Source organism: Papaver somniferum, chromosome 10, assembly GCF_003573695.1.
Source record: "Papaver somniferum cultivar HN1 chromosome 10, ASM357369v1, whole genome shotgun sequence".
NCBI lineage: Eukaryota > Viridiplantae > Streptophyta > Magnoliopsida > Ranunculales > Papaveraceae > Papaver > Papaver somniferum.
Window position 1 is genome coordinate 72167068 of NC_039367.1, and position 16966 is coordinate 72184033.

General features: G+C 35.4%; 1 protein-coding gene across 1 annotated transcript; it reads right to left on the minus strand.

Moving 5' to 3' along the window:
• Window positions 1-15093: 15093 nt before the first annotated feature.
• Window positions 15094-16220, minus strand: LOC113318065. The gene is made up of 3 exons (XM_026566192.1): window positions 16091-16220; window positions 15733-15964; window positions 15094-15562 (listed from the first exon to the last, which is right to left on the minus strand). The coding sequence occupies exons 1-3, from the start codon at window positions 16145-16147 to the stop codon at window positions 15234-15236; spliced, it is 618 nt and encodes a 205-aa protein (XP_026421977.1). The 5' UTR covers window positions 16148-16220; the 3' UTR covers window positions 15094-15233.
• Window positions 16221-16966: the final 746 nt, after the last annotated feature.

The following is a 16966-nucleotide window of genomic DNA, read 5'->3' on the forward strand; positions in this document are numbered from 1 at the left end:
CATGATCAACACCCTGTATGTGCTTCTCATACACACAATCCTTCTTCTGGTCACACTTTTTAATCTCATTCTAACTCACACAATGTTGGTGACACCGACAAAACCCCTAAACTAGACTTTTCTAGATTAAGTGGTGAAAACCTCGCAGTTGGATCTAGAAATGTTACATACATTTTCAAAACCATTCAGTTATTGATGAATATAAAACTGAGTTTGCATCTTTACATCTAGATGGAAATGCATATTCATGGTCTTTTGATTACACTAATGAAACATGTTTTTCCTGGTTTGCTTTTGATAATTCCATCTGTACTCGTTTTGAAGATCTTGTAAATGATAATTATGTGGGATCTTTCAATAATCAACCCACTTCAGTGGATTAAAAGATTTAATGTTGAGTAAAAATCTACATCTTATTAAAGAATATTTTATCTTAAGTTTTTATAAGTAGCCTCCAAGATGTTCTTACAAGCTCAATACAGATACATAAACCAACAACACACACTCTCTCTCTCAAAAAAAAAAAGTTAGACTTCAATAAAGTGCACTCACATAACAACAATTTCCAACCCTAAAGGTTTTTCACCTAAACCACCCACTATCTCTTCTTATTTCAACAAATATTATGCTCTCAATTCAAAGCCACAAATATAAACCCATACTCTCGTTTTTCCTATATCTATTCCTTATGTTCAAACTTATACTCCACTACCCAAATCTCTTTATATACCACCTATCAGGAGATTAACTCAAGAGTAACAAAATTAGAGAAGAGTGAAAGGCCTTTGTTGTATCTATGATAAGCAGTACAAACAAGGCCATAAATATAAAACTCAACAACTTTTTATGGTACTACCAAACCAACCCATTTAGGAATCTCCGCCAGATACTTTAATAGAATCTGATATGGGGATTTCTCTTCATGCTCTCACAGAATGTGTGAGTGCTGACAAACCCAGATACCTGGATACATCAAGAAGCAAGCAATCATAAATTTGGTGGATACTGGGAGTACCTATAAATTTTTGGATTCCTTTATTGCCTCCAGATTGGGTGTGGGTAAATCTTACTTCTCATATGTTGGTTACAGTGGCTAATGGAGCTAAAATCAGTAGCACTGGTGTTTTCAAACAACTCAGGTGGCAAATGCAGAACCACCACTTTGAAGGAGACTTAAGATTGCTTCCGTTAGGAGGTTGTGATATGGTACCATGAGTTGATTGGCTCAGTTAATTAGGTAATGTTGTGTTTACTTTAGCAACGCTATATATCTCATACAATCACTAGGGAACTCAGATTACACTTCAGGGTATTTTCTAAAAGCCATCCACTATGATGTTGAGTGGTGTAGCTGTCAAATTTTTTGTCAAAAAGAATATTCATGTACTTTGCTGGGTCAATTCTTTGCAATTTCTGCTATCCCAAGTCCGACAGACATACCACCACTTAAACATGCAGTACTCATGACTTCAATGATGTTTTTCAAATCCCACACAATTACCACCACAAAGAGTACTTGATCACAAATTCCATTAAATACAGATGCCCTTTAATAACATTGAAACCATACAAGTGTCCCTACTATATTCACAAAATCAGTGGTGGAGGCCTTAGTGGAGCAAATTCTTCGAGATGGACTCATTCAAGAGAACCACAATCATTTTGCATCTCCAATTCTCCTAGTAAAGAAAAAGCACAATACTTGTGTGGATTACAGGAAGCTCAACGATCTTACAGTCAAAGATATACAAGTACCCCATCCCTGTAATTGATGAATTATTAAATGAGTTTCGTAGTTCTAAATGGTTCACTAAGATATATTTAAGATTTGGTTATCACCAAATCAGATTATATGAATCAGATATTCATAAGAATGCATTAGGACACACTATCGTCACTATGAATTAAGGTTATGCGATTTGGCTTAACTAATGCACCTGCCACTTTTCAAGCACTCATGTTTTTGACACTTATCTTAAAATATTTGTGTTAGTTTTCTTTGATGACATTCTTGTCTATAGCCATTAACTTGATGATCATGTTCACCATTTATCATTAGTTCTGCACTTACTCAGAAAACACCAATTGTTCGCTAAATACTCAAAATATTTTTTTACTCAATCTTCTTTAGAGTATTTAGGACGTATTATTACAGCTGATGAGATGGCAGCTGACCTTAACAAGATTGACAACATGCAGAATTGGCCCACTCCAACCAATATAAAAAGAGGATTTTTGGGACTTACATGGTACTATAGAAAATTTGTTAAAGGGTATGACAACATCAACGAGCCATTAACTGACCTTTTAAAGAAAAATTCATTTCAATGGTCCCCTTTGGAAATGACAAATGTTCTTCAGTTAAAACAAGCCATGTGATCCACACTTGTGCCAGTTCTTCCTGATTTCTCTAAGAATTTTGTTGTGGAAACTGATTCATATCGTAGAGGTGTTGTAGTTTTCCTTACATAGGAAGGAAGAGTAATTTCCTTTTTCGGAAAACTATTAGGTCCAAATGCTCTTGGACTTTCAACTTATGAAATTTTTTTCCTAGTTGTAGTGATGGTTATCACAAGGTGGAAGCATCACTTAGGAGGCCATCATTTTATTATCAACACTGGCCAGCAAAACATCAAACACTTCATGGATCACAAGATCACAACTGTTCTCCAAAAAAGGTGGTTGGTGAAACTTGAAAACGCGAGGGTATCAAAATACACCACCAACTTTTTCTTTGGAAACTTGTATGGACAAACTTAAATACAATTCCTGAGAGTTCAACTTAATAAATCTTAATCAAGGAATAATATTTAGAGTTATATATCTTTCTCTCACAATTACAAAGTTTTCAGAGACAATCCCGTGAACGTGATTTACGTGTGAGAGTTCTTGGACGATTCCAAAGATCAATATCCAAGAATCAATCAAGTTGTATCCAACAAACAAGGATGGATGTACCTACTTTGATTGATTTACGTACAACTTGTGTTCAATTATAAAGATAAACAATATAATACAGAAAAGAAATAACACAGACACCAGAAATTTTATTCGCGAGGAAACCGCAAATGCAGAAAAATCCCGGGACCTAGTCCAGATTCAATACCAAACTGTATTAAATCGCTGCAGACACTGGCCTACTATCAATTAACTTCGGACTGGAATGTAGTTGAGACCGAATTAAACCCTCACAACAATTCAGTTACAGTCATGCTCCTTACATCTCTTGAATTCCAGCAGGATTCCGCGCAATTGATTCCTTTAGATGACGTCCTTTACAGCCTAAGAGTTGCTTCAACTCAATTGGACACTTTAAACCAATCTTCCTCCCACATATAAGCCTATATGTGTGATTTCATTTTTGATCGTAGATCAAGGTGAGACTGGAAATCGATAGCAATAAACAAAGTCTAGCTAACCTCAAAATCCGGACTTATGATTCCCGAAGAGCATCCTAGATTATTATTCACCTTACAAGTATTAAACCTGTGGAATCACAAAGTCTGAGACGATGAGAACTTTGTGATTTCTATCTATCTTGTTCGAGTGAGCAGCTCAAAAATCAAACAAGATCACCATACACGAACTATTAAGATAAAAGATAGTTGGACCTGGCTTCACGAATTCCCAGGTGAAGTTTTTTTTAGTCACTAAACCCTAGAAGGGTTTTAGGAAGAGGAAGAATCTAGTTTACAACTAGGACTCACAAAGGTAATGTCTGGGATTCAAAGATCCGAGTAGCTTGAGGTTCCCCTTAAATAGACTTTCAAAGTATATGTTGCTTTAGGTTTAAGCTAAGATAGCTTTGGAACCAAGCAAAAAATATCCACCATTAGATGAATCTTTGAAATGGGATTAACATATCAAGATATACATCTGGTTAGGATGAACCTTAACCGAACCGTGTACAAAGACATTGTTCATGGAAACTAGTCGATTGAACCATAAGCTTAATAAATTGTCATAAACACTTAAGACTTTTAACCCTGAGTCACAATCATAGGTTATGATGTGATCAATCATGTATATATAGTTTTTTTAGAGATATATTCAAATGCTAATTATCTCATAGAAATAATTTTATGTGCATCTGAAAATATTCGACAAGGAAAGTACGTGTACTCTACCTTGTTCGTGACTATTTTGTCATGGTACATATACCGGGTATGTGTACCCTTAAGACAAAAATAAGTTCCAGATCTTACAGAACTTTCCGGTTTGGTACCGGGTATGGATACCACACCGGTTTCAAAACCAACAGTTCTTTTTCAGTATGCATACTAGGTATGCGTACCAATCCAGGTTCACGAGTTCACAGACTTTTTGTGGTATGGATACCGGGTATGCGTATCTCTAAGTCACTATCGACATATAGATATGCCGGTATGTGTACTGGGTACATGTACTACGGCTCCGGACTTATAAAAGTTTTCCCAGTTTGTGAAACTGATATGCATATTGTCATGTTTCCATATTTACAATAGTTCTATATTTCTCTCTAAATCAATTCGAAACATTCCCAAATAACATCAATGGCACACATCACTGTTCCAGGCTATTTTTGAATGATAATCTTGGATCACGATTTAGATTATGAGCAATAAATTGTTCTTAACCGAAATTCATCAAGTATGAACAAATGTTTAGTAAGCTTAGTCATATATATTTCTAGAACTAATTACTAAGATAAACTTGACTCGAAATTCTTGATATGCTTGTACTAGTCTAATTAGTCATGCGACATCGTATCATAGATAGAAGGATGAATATAACTTGAGAAATAGGTGGTTCACTCTTCACTTACCGTTTGTTGAAGAAGTTCTTGAAAAGCTTATGTTGATATTCAACTTCAAACGGTAAACGCAGTGATGTCCGATTCTCAACTATACTTCTATCCTAATACGAGACTTAACTAATTGTAGACTAGAAACCAAGATATAGTTTTGATCAACTAAATTTTAAAACAAGCTTGATATAACAACACTTGTGAGTTCGACCGAGCAATGATCTAACAAAACTCTTGGGTTTTACTTACACAATACAGCATAAGGAGGGCCTATAGAACAAAGATGTTGATGCTCTTTCCAGAATTTGTGTTCATGATGCTTCTTCAAGTTCTAATGCTATACCTGTCTCCACTCCGAATTGGGATCAAGATGTAATCTAGAGTTATGACCAAGATACATGGAAAACTTAAATCATACCTCAATTACTAGTCAATGCTACTTTTGTCCCTCATTACACTTAGAATGAAGGTATTTTGAGACACAATATAAGGATTTATGTAGGTACTTCTAACAACTTAAGACATAGTATTATGGATCTATTCATTCTCCTGCAATTAGTGGGGATTCATGCATATATGCAAGTTGCATGAGAGTCAAACATTATTTTTATTGAAAAGGGCTCAAACATGACATTTTATTCTTTGTTACTCATTGTGATAATTATCATAGGAACAAAGTGGACCACACACATTAAATACGTTTTCTCCAACCGCTCCCTATTCCTTATCAAGTATAAAAATATATCCCTATGGACTTCATTAAAGGCCTACCTAAATCCAACAAAAGATGTTATCTTAATCGTGCTGTATAGATTCACCCAAGTATGCACATTTTATAGCACTCACACCCTTTTACTGTAATCACCGTGGAAATAGGAGTTCCTCAGCAAAATGTTCAAGCTGCATGCGTTACTAGCTTCAATTGTCTCTGACAAGGACAAGGTTTTCTCCAGCACCATTTGTCAAGAACTATTCAAGACTTTATGAACCAAGTTATACCTCAGAACTGCCTAATATCCCCAAACAGATGGACAAACTGAAAGGGTAATTGCATGTCTGGATGGCTACTTGAGATGCATGACAGGCCATAAACCAAGCAACTGGACTAGTTGGATTCCACTTTATGAGTGATGGTATAACACTTTCAAACAAGTTTGCAAATGACCCATTCAAAGCTCTGTATAGGTAATCACCTCCACATTTATCTTTTCCCCTTGAAGTCACCACATTTGTAGTTGTTGTTGAAGAGTATCTAAAGAATAGAGAAGCTATGACAGATATTTTGAAGGAGTTTCTCTGCAAATCTCAAGAGAGAATTAAATTTTTTGCAGACAGAAAGAGAACTGACATGACATTTGAGGTGGGTGATCAGGTCTACTTAAAGCTATAGATGTATCGCCAATCATCTATAGCAGTTGGAGAACTTTCAAACTTTCATCTCCTTACTATGGGCCTTTTCTTTTCGTGGGTAAGATAGGGTAGGTTGCTTACAAATTGGATATACCTGCTCAGTCAACGATCCATCTTGTCTTCCACGCATCCCAACTGAAGAAGAAGATAGGTGTTACTGCTATAACAATTCTTACACTTCCTTTGGTTAATGATGAAGGGGAAATAATATTGCTTCCAGTTGCTTCTTTGGATTTTCGACAGATAACTTAACGTGGTCACTCAGTTCCTCAAGTTCTTATACAATGATCTCATACTACATCCGCAGATGCTTCTTGGGAAGATGTCGCAAAAGTAGAAGCCCACTTCCCTGAATTTCATCTTTGAGGACAAAGATGATCTGAAGAAAGGGGTACTATCATGACCCAGATGGTGGCCCTTACCGATTAGTTTGAGTGGGATGGCTGAAGCCGTTACTCATTGTTAAATTTTGGGTTTATTAGTCATTAATTTTTGTTTTTAAACTTAAGTAGTTATTAATGTTGTAGGGTGCAAATCATCTCGGGCCAAGGCTACGGTTAGTCAGGGAGTTAAATTTAGAATTTCTTTTAACTGTTTAAAAAATTGGTTATATCAATCGTTAGGAGTGAGAAAGAATTATTTGCTACACTATTGAGTGTAGAGTTCATCAACATCTTCTCCGCCTCGTATATCTTATATGTTCACGACATACTCTTTGCATTTTGGTGGACTATGCCGATTGAAAGGAATGATATGACATTATAAACCATTTGATACTACCATAGACAGTATAAATGCTCTGATCTTCAACTGGTGTTCAGGTACTAACATTTTTAGTGGAGAAGCAAAAATGTCAGAATTTAGATTGAGAACAAAATTCGAAATGGCTTCCAGAAGAAAAAAAATATATTAACCTTCCGTGAAGCGAATTTTGTGTTTCTAATTTTTGGAAATGATTTTTGCTTCTGGTATCCAAACGTTTCTATGATTACGAATCAGCAAATCTTGTGAGTGCAGTCCTACCTCTCTGCTCTCTGTGAATCGGTTCCAATGGTTTTTAGACTCAGTTAATTTTTCAATAGCATTTCTTCTCTTTAGTTCAGCTTCTTTCATCATTTGATTTCCTAAATCTTTAATACCATTTCCTGATTACGTTCATACTATAAGTTCATGTTTTTCAATTCCTAATCTGTTTCTTTTTTTTTAATTTTATTATTTGCATATCTTTCTTGTTGTTTAATTTTACTTCATGAGTAACTAATCTCTACTTTTTTTCCTCCAGGATGTGTTTTCAGTATGCATTTGCTCTAATGACGTTTGCCTCTTCTATAGTTGTGTTCTATGCGTTTGCAGAGTTTGCTAATAATCGTTTGAAGATCTGTGTTGCTTACAAAGGTAGAGGGTGGGTTGATTCTGATGTTGACTCAGTGGATCGGTCATTAAAGTTTTCCCTCTATCACTCTTTTCAAAATTCAAAAACCGAAGAATTAGTCTCCTCCGAAATTTCATCCTATTTGTAATTTTAGGATGGTTGTTTGCCAGCTACACCTACCAATACCACTTTAATTCCGTATCGGATAATATCACAGAATTAGTCATATTTTAGGTAACCACTTTCTTCAGCCTACTCTTTACATTAAAAACCCTAATTCTTTTGGCTTCTCTCATCTCTATTCAGAACACAACAATTTTAGCATACCTAAAAACTTATTGAGTTTCGTCATGGAAGGAGATGGTGATACTTAGAATGGTAGCTTAGTTAACAAGTTCAAAAAATCCACCCTTGATCTTGGTGATACCTCTGAAGCTATCACCTATGCTGCTGAAACTTCTGAGACTCCTGAAAAAGAGAAAGAAGAACAAGAAAAGTGGGAAGCTTGTGTAATCGGTAAAGTTATTATTGAAGGCATAATGACCTATGAAATGGTTGAGAATTTTATTCGTTTCACTTGGCCTTTCATCACTTCTGAATAGCTAAGAATTGTTGAGATAGAACCTAATCTCTTTATCTTCAAGTTTATCAAATGGGATTTTCTCAACAGAGTTATTAATGAACGTCCTTAGAGCATCAACAAAAAACTCTTGGTGGTCCATGATTTCATCCCTGAAATGGTTTATACAGAAGCTCAATGGGGGTTTCAACAGTTTTGGATTCAGTTGAAATACCTATTACCTGAACATATGAATGTCCACGCGGTGACAAAGATGGGAGAATTGATGGTTCAAGTTGTGGCAATTGAGCCAAAAGATGATGTTCCAATTGGGAGTGACCCAGTTAAGGTTTGCGTTAACATCGATCTCACCAACCCACTAAGAAGAGGTATCAAGACTATCACTAATGTTGGTATTACAAAGTGGATTAAGTTTTGCTATGAAAGACAACCGAGTGGGATGTGCACTACATGTTATGTCATTAAGCACTACAAAGTGGCTTGTAAGGAGGCTGCCAACTATCTTACCAAATCTCATGAAAAACCATACTTCTTTAGTAAGATTTCAAGTGTAAGAAAGAACATCTCTGCACTTAGTACTTCAGCTGCACCTGCAACCAAGAAGAATCTGAAGAATTTTAAGAAGACCACTATTATTGTCCCTCCAAAAGTTGGTGTTCCAATTAAAATGGAGTTTCTGTTGAAGGATAGTTCTGATAATCCTGATGACACAACTAGGTTAGGCAAGAGAATTAGAATCTCAAGTGACGCAGACATTAATCAAGGTGAATCTGAAACCACCACGTCTTCTACCACTGATGTTAGCAACACAGTCAACAAGAAAACTCTGAAGAACACAACAAGAGACTCGCATGCTGATAATGCAATTTTGGAGGAACAGGTAATTTTCTCTTCTAGAAACAATCTCTTTCTTCGATTTAGCATCTATTTATTTTGGTTTTTGTTTGCATTATCAGTTGTTAAGATAACTGGTTTTTTCCTGCACAACTATTTACTTTTAATTAATTTTAATTTTTTCTGGTTTAACACTCTTATTACCCAAAGGCTCTTTTGGCTGTTTGCTGTCATTAGCTTTTTAAGTTTTGTTTTCATCATTCCCATTCCATCGATTCACAGTATGAAGGTAATCTCATGGAATGTTCAGGGTTTCAAGCAAAGCAACACTAGAAATCATCTAAGTGACCTAATAAGAACTCAAAACCCTGATATTATTTTCCTATGTGAAACTAAAATTAGTTATGCTAAATGCAAACCTTTTCTCATGCAGTATCAATACTCAAATCATTCTTATATAGAACCTGAAGGTTTATCTGGAGGTCTTGCTTTACTCTGGAAAAATGGTTTCACTTGTGATGTTATTGATTCTTCCATGAATATTTTCAATGTTGTTGTGCAATTTTGACATGAGTAAACCAGAATTTCTCCTAACTTGTATGTATGGATACAATAACAGTGATAAGAAAAAGAGCCAATGAGAATTCATTCATCAAATAAGTAATGCTAATACTGCTCCCTGGATATTAATAGGTGACTTAAACTTTCACATTCTAGGAGATAGTAATAATTCCAGCTCTTCCATGGATGGATGGGTTAATGGCATGGTTCAAAATTGTGGTTTAGAAGATATTGGCTTTGTAGGGAAAGATTACACATGGACCAGTAACAACATAGGTAAAGGCACAAGAAGATCTAGAATAGACATGGATCTAGGAAATAGTGATTGGAACTTAAATTTTCCTAATGCTAAGTTATTTCATCTCTCGCAAGTAGGTAGTGATCATTGTCCTGTCATGTTAGTTTCTGATTCTAATTCCGCTACTTGTTGGAAACCTTTCAAGTTTTTCTTTACTTGGCTGAATGATAACTCTTGTTATGAAATCATCAAAAAAGCTTGGAATGTAAATATTTCTGGTTCTCCTGGATTTCAACTTGTTAAGAAACTGCATTTTTGTAGAAAAGATTTATCCTTATGGAACAGGAAACATTTTGGAAACATCAATCAAAAGGTGGATTCCTTACAAGCTGAACTGAACTCTCTGCAAGAACAACCAGCTAGTGATGAAACTCATAACAAGATTTTCAATATCAACAAGCAGCTAAATCAATGCCACAAGGAAAAGAGTGAGTTCTATCAACAAAAGTCAAGGGATCATTTCATCAAGGATATGGATCTCAATAGCAAATACTTCCATTCTAAAGTCAACAGGAAGAAATCCAGAAATAACATTGACTCCATCAAAGACCACAACAACATTTGGCTTCATTCTAGAGAAGAAATAGCTTAGCACTTAACTGAGCATTTCAGGAATATGAGTACTTCCTCCAATACTCAGTTAGATGAGAGACTGTTTTCATCTTTGCCTACAATTATTACAGCTGAAGATAATCTACTTCTTACCAGTATTCCTTCTCACCAAGACATTTTTTCCACTTTGAAGAGCATGGAAAACTGGAGTGCACCAGGTCCTGAGGGTTTTCAAGCAGGATTTTACAAAATTCAATGGAGTATTGTTGGTGATGATGTTTGTTCCATGGTTACTAAGTTCTTTCATTCTAAACATATACTCAAGCAGATCAACAAGACTTATATTTCTCTTATTCCCAAGAAGAAGAAGAAGCATGTTGTGCTGCAGATTATAGACCCATTGGCCTTTGTAATACTTCTTACAAGATAATCTCTAAGATATTAGTTAACAAAATGAAGCCATATATGGACAAAGATCATCTCTCCCTTCCAAGCAGCTTATGTTTCAGGAAGACTCATAAGTGATAACACTGTCATTGCACAGGAAATCATTCATTCTATGAAGAAGAAAAAAAGGAAAAACAAGATGGATGGCTCTAAAGTTGGATATGTCTAAAGCCTTTGATAGGCTTGATTGGAACTTTCTCATTAAGGTGATCATATTTTGGTTTTAGTCAAGATTTTTGTGATCTCATTTATGAATGTATCAGCACAACTTCTTTGTCTGTGATGCTCAATGGATCTCCATGTGAAGAATTTCATCCTACAAGGGGGATAAGACAAGGTGATCCTATTTCACCTTACTTGTTCATTTTGGAAATGGAACTTCTCTCAAGGAATCTAATCACAACTCAACAAAATAACACCATAAAAGGTATTAAAGTGGCTGCTCATTCTCCAGCCATTAATCATTTACTTTTTGCAGATGATTGCTTGATATTTACTCAAGCAAATCTCAGTTCTGTTAACAATCTACTTCAGTTAATCCATGACTTTGATTCTCAGTCAGGACAAGTTATTAATATTGATAAGTCCTCAGTTCATTTCAGCAAGTTTACAGATCCTATTGAAGCTGACACTCTTACAGAAATTTTTGGTGTTAAAAGAATGTCATCTAAGGAAAGATACCTTGGATCTCCTTTGATTTTAGGTCACTCAAAGCAAAAAGCTTTTAAAGCAATAGAAGAAAGTTTCATGAACATATATTCTACATGGTCATCAACTTCTCTTACTCAAGCTGGAAGAGCAACTATGATTAAACATGTGCTGAATTATGTACGTGTCTATCAAATGGGTACTTTTAAGTTACCTTCTAATCTTATCAACAAGCTTACCACTATACAAAGAAGATTTTTCTGGGGTTATACTTATAATAGAGGATTTAACCCTCTAGGATGGCAAAGAGTATGCAACTCCAAAGAAGATGGTGGACTAGCTTTTAAAGACCTAGAAATTCTTAATCTTGCACTTTTGACTAAACTTGCTTGGAGGTTATGTAATGAGCAGGATTCTCTTTGGTGACGAATCATGGAAAGCAAGTATTTCAAGAATGGAGACATCATACATCAAACTCTGGAGGCCAAAAATTGTTCTTACACTTGGAATAGTATAATTAAAGGACTCAAGGTAGTTCAAGAAAACTACTATATGGAAGTTAACAATGGGAGGGATTCCAGGCCTCACTGCTTCTCCATCACCAGTCAATGATCTTTTCAGGTTTTATTTAGAAGTTGAAGGACTCATAATTCCAAACACCAACTCTTGGAATGTTAATCTTCTCAGTCAACTATTTGATCATGATACTTCTCTCAAAATTCAGAACATTCCTTTAGACAATACTAAAGAAGATGTGATGATATGGATGCCAGCAAAGGATGGAAAATTCTCAGTCAAGAGTACTTATAACATGCTTTCCAAGAAAGACAATTCCACTCCAATCAATGGAAGAATTATACCAAGTAAAGTCTGGAAAACCTTATGGCAATGCAAGATAGCTCATAGAGTGAAACTGTTTGCATGGAAGTGTATACATGGAATTCATTCTATTAGAGTTAAGCTGGCCTTCTACAATAGTGAAATTGGTTCTCAGTGTGGCATTTGTGGTTTGGCGGATGAAACAATGGAACATTTAATGTTTGAATGTGGTCACTCTAAGGCTGTGTGGAAACTGTTAAACATCGATATTGAAGTTATAGCAGCTAACTTTTCATCAGTCTCTGAATGGGTTGAAGAGTGGTTCTCTAATGAATCATACAGTTCAGATAAGGAAATGCTATATAAATTAATGGTTGGGGCCTGGATTCTATGGGAAGACAGATGTGATTCTGTCTTTCAGGAAGTATCTCTCAACCCTGCTAACTCTTTGCACAGAATTTATTACCATCTGCATTCTCATTATTCTGTTAATAATATGCATACCCCTACTGCTAATGTTGAAATTGTCTCTAGATGGAAACCTCCTCCGGAGGATTTTCTTAAATTTAACATTGATGCATCTTTCAACTATGATACTAACCAAGCTGGTACGGGTATAATTATCCGTGATTTTGCAGGCACCTGCTCAGGAATCAAAGGGAGTTTCGAAAATGGAGTACTAAGTACTGAAGCTGCTGAATGTATGACTGTCTTGGAAGCTCTCCAGTGGGCAAAAGAGTTGCAGATTAATAAAGTACACGTTGAATCTGATGCTAAACTTGTTATTCAGTCAATTGTGGAAGGAAACCTTCTCATTCAATCGGAAAACCGGAACATTCTTAAAATTATTAAGATTTTAAGTCGTAGTTTTACTTCTTGTCATTTTAATTATGTAAGTCGCAACGATAATCAAGTTGCAGACAAGGTGGCTAAGTCAGTAAGGGAATCTGCTGCGCCTGTTCATCTTGCTAGTAATTTCCCTGAAAATTTTTGTATCTTATGGCAAAGGATCTTCTTCCTTCAACTACTTAAATAAAAAATTTCTTATCAAAAAAAAAAAAAAAAAATCTAGTGAATATCACTCCTTGATCAATTCCAGTAGTGGCCGTGGCAGACAAAAAAACTACTATATAAATATAAAAATTGATTCCAATAGTAAAGTATACATTTTGGGTAAGTCTCCTCTAGGCTGGACCTGATGATAGTTGCATTAACATATTAAAAAGTGTCCCATTCCTACGTTACATGATACACCATTGCCAAAGTCAATTCATATGTGTAGAATATGTGAATCCCTTCACAATTCCACAAAGATCAAAAACTTGGAAAACTAAAAGCAATGTCTTCTGCTTCCCAAACTCTTCTTCTAGGCATGATTCTTTTGTGCTTAACTTGATCGGTCATCATCCCGTCAACAGCGGTGAACTTGGAAGATGATATTAGACAATCAGCATATGAAGTCATTCAAGGCTATGTGTTAAGAATTTTGTGTATATTATTTCATGTCTCTTCATAACTGATTACAAGGATATATATATGTGCGACCACATAATAGAGTCCTAATAGAAATACATTCCATATCAGTCTCGGTTTCCTAGAATAAGTCTTTCCTAGACTTTCCTAGTATAAACACATTCCATATCAGTCTCAGACTTTCCTAGTTTATGTTCTAAGAGACGTGTACATCTGAGACCTTCCTAATTAGTCTCAGACACATTCTCAATATTCTCAATACTATGGATTCCCAGTGGGTCTTCTACCAGTAGGAGTTAAAGACAAGAATAGTGGTAAATTTGCTGTACATCTTGGCGAGGGTGGATGCTCTTTCCCTATATTTGGATATGAAATCAAATACGAACCTACTTTTACTGGTATTATATCTAATGGAAAGTTAACAAACTTGAATGGTATTAGTGTTAAGGTTTTATCCTTTTATTGGGTTAGTATTATTGAAGTGCTTAAGAGAGATGAACTTCAATTCTCTGTTGGAATTATATCAGTTAATTTCCCTATTGGTAATTTTTATGATTCTCCTCAATGTGGGTGTGGGCTTAATTGTAGACCTAGAGTTGACCGTCTCATTGTTTCATCATCTTAAATCCTATACATTATGTAAAGATATGTAGTAGTTACTCTCTTTTAATGGAAATTTAAAGAAATGTTTAATCAAGTTTAATTAAGAAATGGTTTCATGTACTAGCTAAGATTGATTTGTATGTATGATTTTAAAACTGCTGTCAGATTAGAAGTACAAACAGTGATCACCTAATTGCATAAATTTACCATGTATAACAAAGAGAGGGAGACACACTTTGAATATCCTGCGAGTCTTTATCTACTTTATTCTTTACTGTTACAGAGTCTTATCCCATTGTACAATGAGATGAAAACTAAATACTTCTGCACTTGCACTCCATATCTAAAGTTCCCGAATGCTCGTTTAATATGCTAACAGGCACAGAAGACAACAGAAAATTTTCATTGTTGTTGCAGGGATATTAATTTACTTTGGGTTACCAATTCAGTAGACTAAGAGCCTGTTTGGTAGCATTTTCAAAAACAGTTTTCAAAAATAGTTTTCTACTGTTTTAAAACAGACCCTTTTTCATTGTTTTCATTTTCTAAAAGCTGTTTGGTATGGCTGTTTTCAAAAACATATTTTTTAAAATTAGTTATATGTTAAAACTAACAATTCAAAAAGTAGTTATGAGCTTGCACAAATGTTTTACATAACAACAATTTTACATATTTGTATAAGCTAAAGGCGTTGGTGGTGATGTCGGCGTTGATGATAAATCCACATTGTCCCTGCTATGTCATCTCTAACATTATTCATCAGCTCAATATTCGCTGCGCTTACATCAATGTCAATTGCTGTGCTTTCTTGACCAGTACTTGAACTTTCTTCATCTGCCACTAGAAGATCTTATGCCATGAATTGACGAAACAGTTCGTCATTCCTTGAATTTAAGCGAATGAAGTTGTGTAAAGTACAACATGCAACGGGAATGAGTCTTTGTCTGCGAAGTGGATAATTTGGCATGCATTTCAATATTTGAAACCTACTTTTCCATACTCCAAAACAACATTCAATAACATTACGTAAAGAGGAGTGCCTATGATTGAATAATTCCATAGGACCATTTGCTTGTCGACTTCTTCCCCTAAAATCACGCAAGTGATACCGTTCTCCACGATAAGGTGTCAGAAACCCAGGCATGTTTGTGTAAGCGGAGTCAACAACATAATACTTTCCTACATTCAAATTACCAGTTGCTAACTTCATCAATTCAACAGACAGTTGGAAAATTTATCATCTTAAACACTATCTCAAGGTACAACAATTCAAATATTGCATGGACAGATTGATCTACTGAAGTATTAAATGTAAGCTAACAAGAATTAAAGTAATATGTATTCAATACCTTCTCTGGGAATTGGGAATTTGTTTTCTTCGTTCGATATGGCATCCATGAGTACTCTTGCATCATTGGCAGTTCCTTCCCATCCCGTATATACAAATGTGAACAACATATCGAACGAGCAAGCACACATAATGTTCTGCGTGATTTGAGCTTTTCTTCCTCGAAATGGAATTTGTTTAGAAGCAGGTACACAAGCACTAATATGAGTTCCATCAATAGCACCAACACAATCCTGTTTTGAATTATCAACTGTAAAGGCTAAGCTAACGATGCTAAAACCAAGATAAATATCAACTGTAAAGAAACAACACATGCATATAAGATACATTAACAAGTAATATGGGAATCAGAGTCATACCACAAACCATGGATAGAATTTAGGATTTGTCATAATCTCTGGAGGTATCTCATCCATATTGGGAGGTTTAATTATGAGGCATCCAAGGCGACATAATGCTTCTAAAACCTTCTTAAAGTGTCTGTATACGGTCTCATTCGAATGTTGAAACATCTCTGCAACCACTCTATTGCGCATTGATTGACTAATAGTAGCCAAAAATATTCCAACCGCCTCTTCAACACTTACTGATCTATCATCTTGTAAGAAGTCATTGGTCCTTAAAGTTGAACACAACAACATAAATGTAGAAGGATCCATTCTCATCAAGTTGTACATTCGTCTTGGATGTCCATTCAGTAACTCCAAAATAAACTCTCGCCCACTAAGCACTGATGTCATCATTGGTATCTTAATATAACGCTTATGCAACTCCTTAACCATAAGCAATTCCATAAACGAATCTTCCGAGTCTGAGGATGAGTCACTTGATGAACTTGTATACCTGGATTCCATTTAAATATCTGGTAAAACACAAGAGTATTACTTCCTGATGCAAAAGATAAATGATTATAAGAAATATCCCATCCTCAATAAGGTGCACACACTTTCTCTAATATTCTTATGATTTACACTGTCTTTATTTTTATGGTTTTTGGTCTCTACTAGTATTATTACTGATGATATTTTGTTTACAAACAAAAACACAGTAGGGAGAAGCTGATGGAAATACTGGACCAACACTGCATAGAAGAGATATACACACGCGCAATTAAATAGTTCGATTTATATTTGACACGCACGCACAATTGAAAATAAGGACAATGTCCCCCCTGCCATTAGAGACCAAAACATATGCGCCAAAGTTTTGGATCATCCAAATAACAAAGCAACACA

Excerpts from the sequence above, each read along its gene's own strand:
- LOC113318065 (XM_026566192.1), bottom strand. The coding sequence starts at position 16,147 with ATGGATGAGATACCTCCAGAGATTATGACAAATCCTAAATTCTATCCA. Across the intron at positions 15,965-16,090 it reads AATTCTATCCATGGTTTGTG|GATTGTGTTGGTGCTATTGA; the intron begins GTATGACTCTGA and ends AATTCAAAACAG. Across the intron at positions 15,563-15,732 it reads ATTCCCAATTCCCAGAGAAG|GAAAGTATTATGTTGTTGAC; the intron begins GTATTGAATACA and ends ATTTGAATGTAG.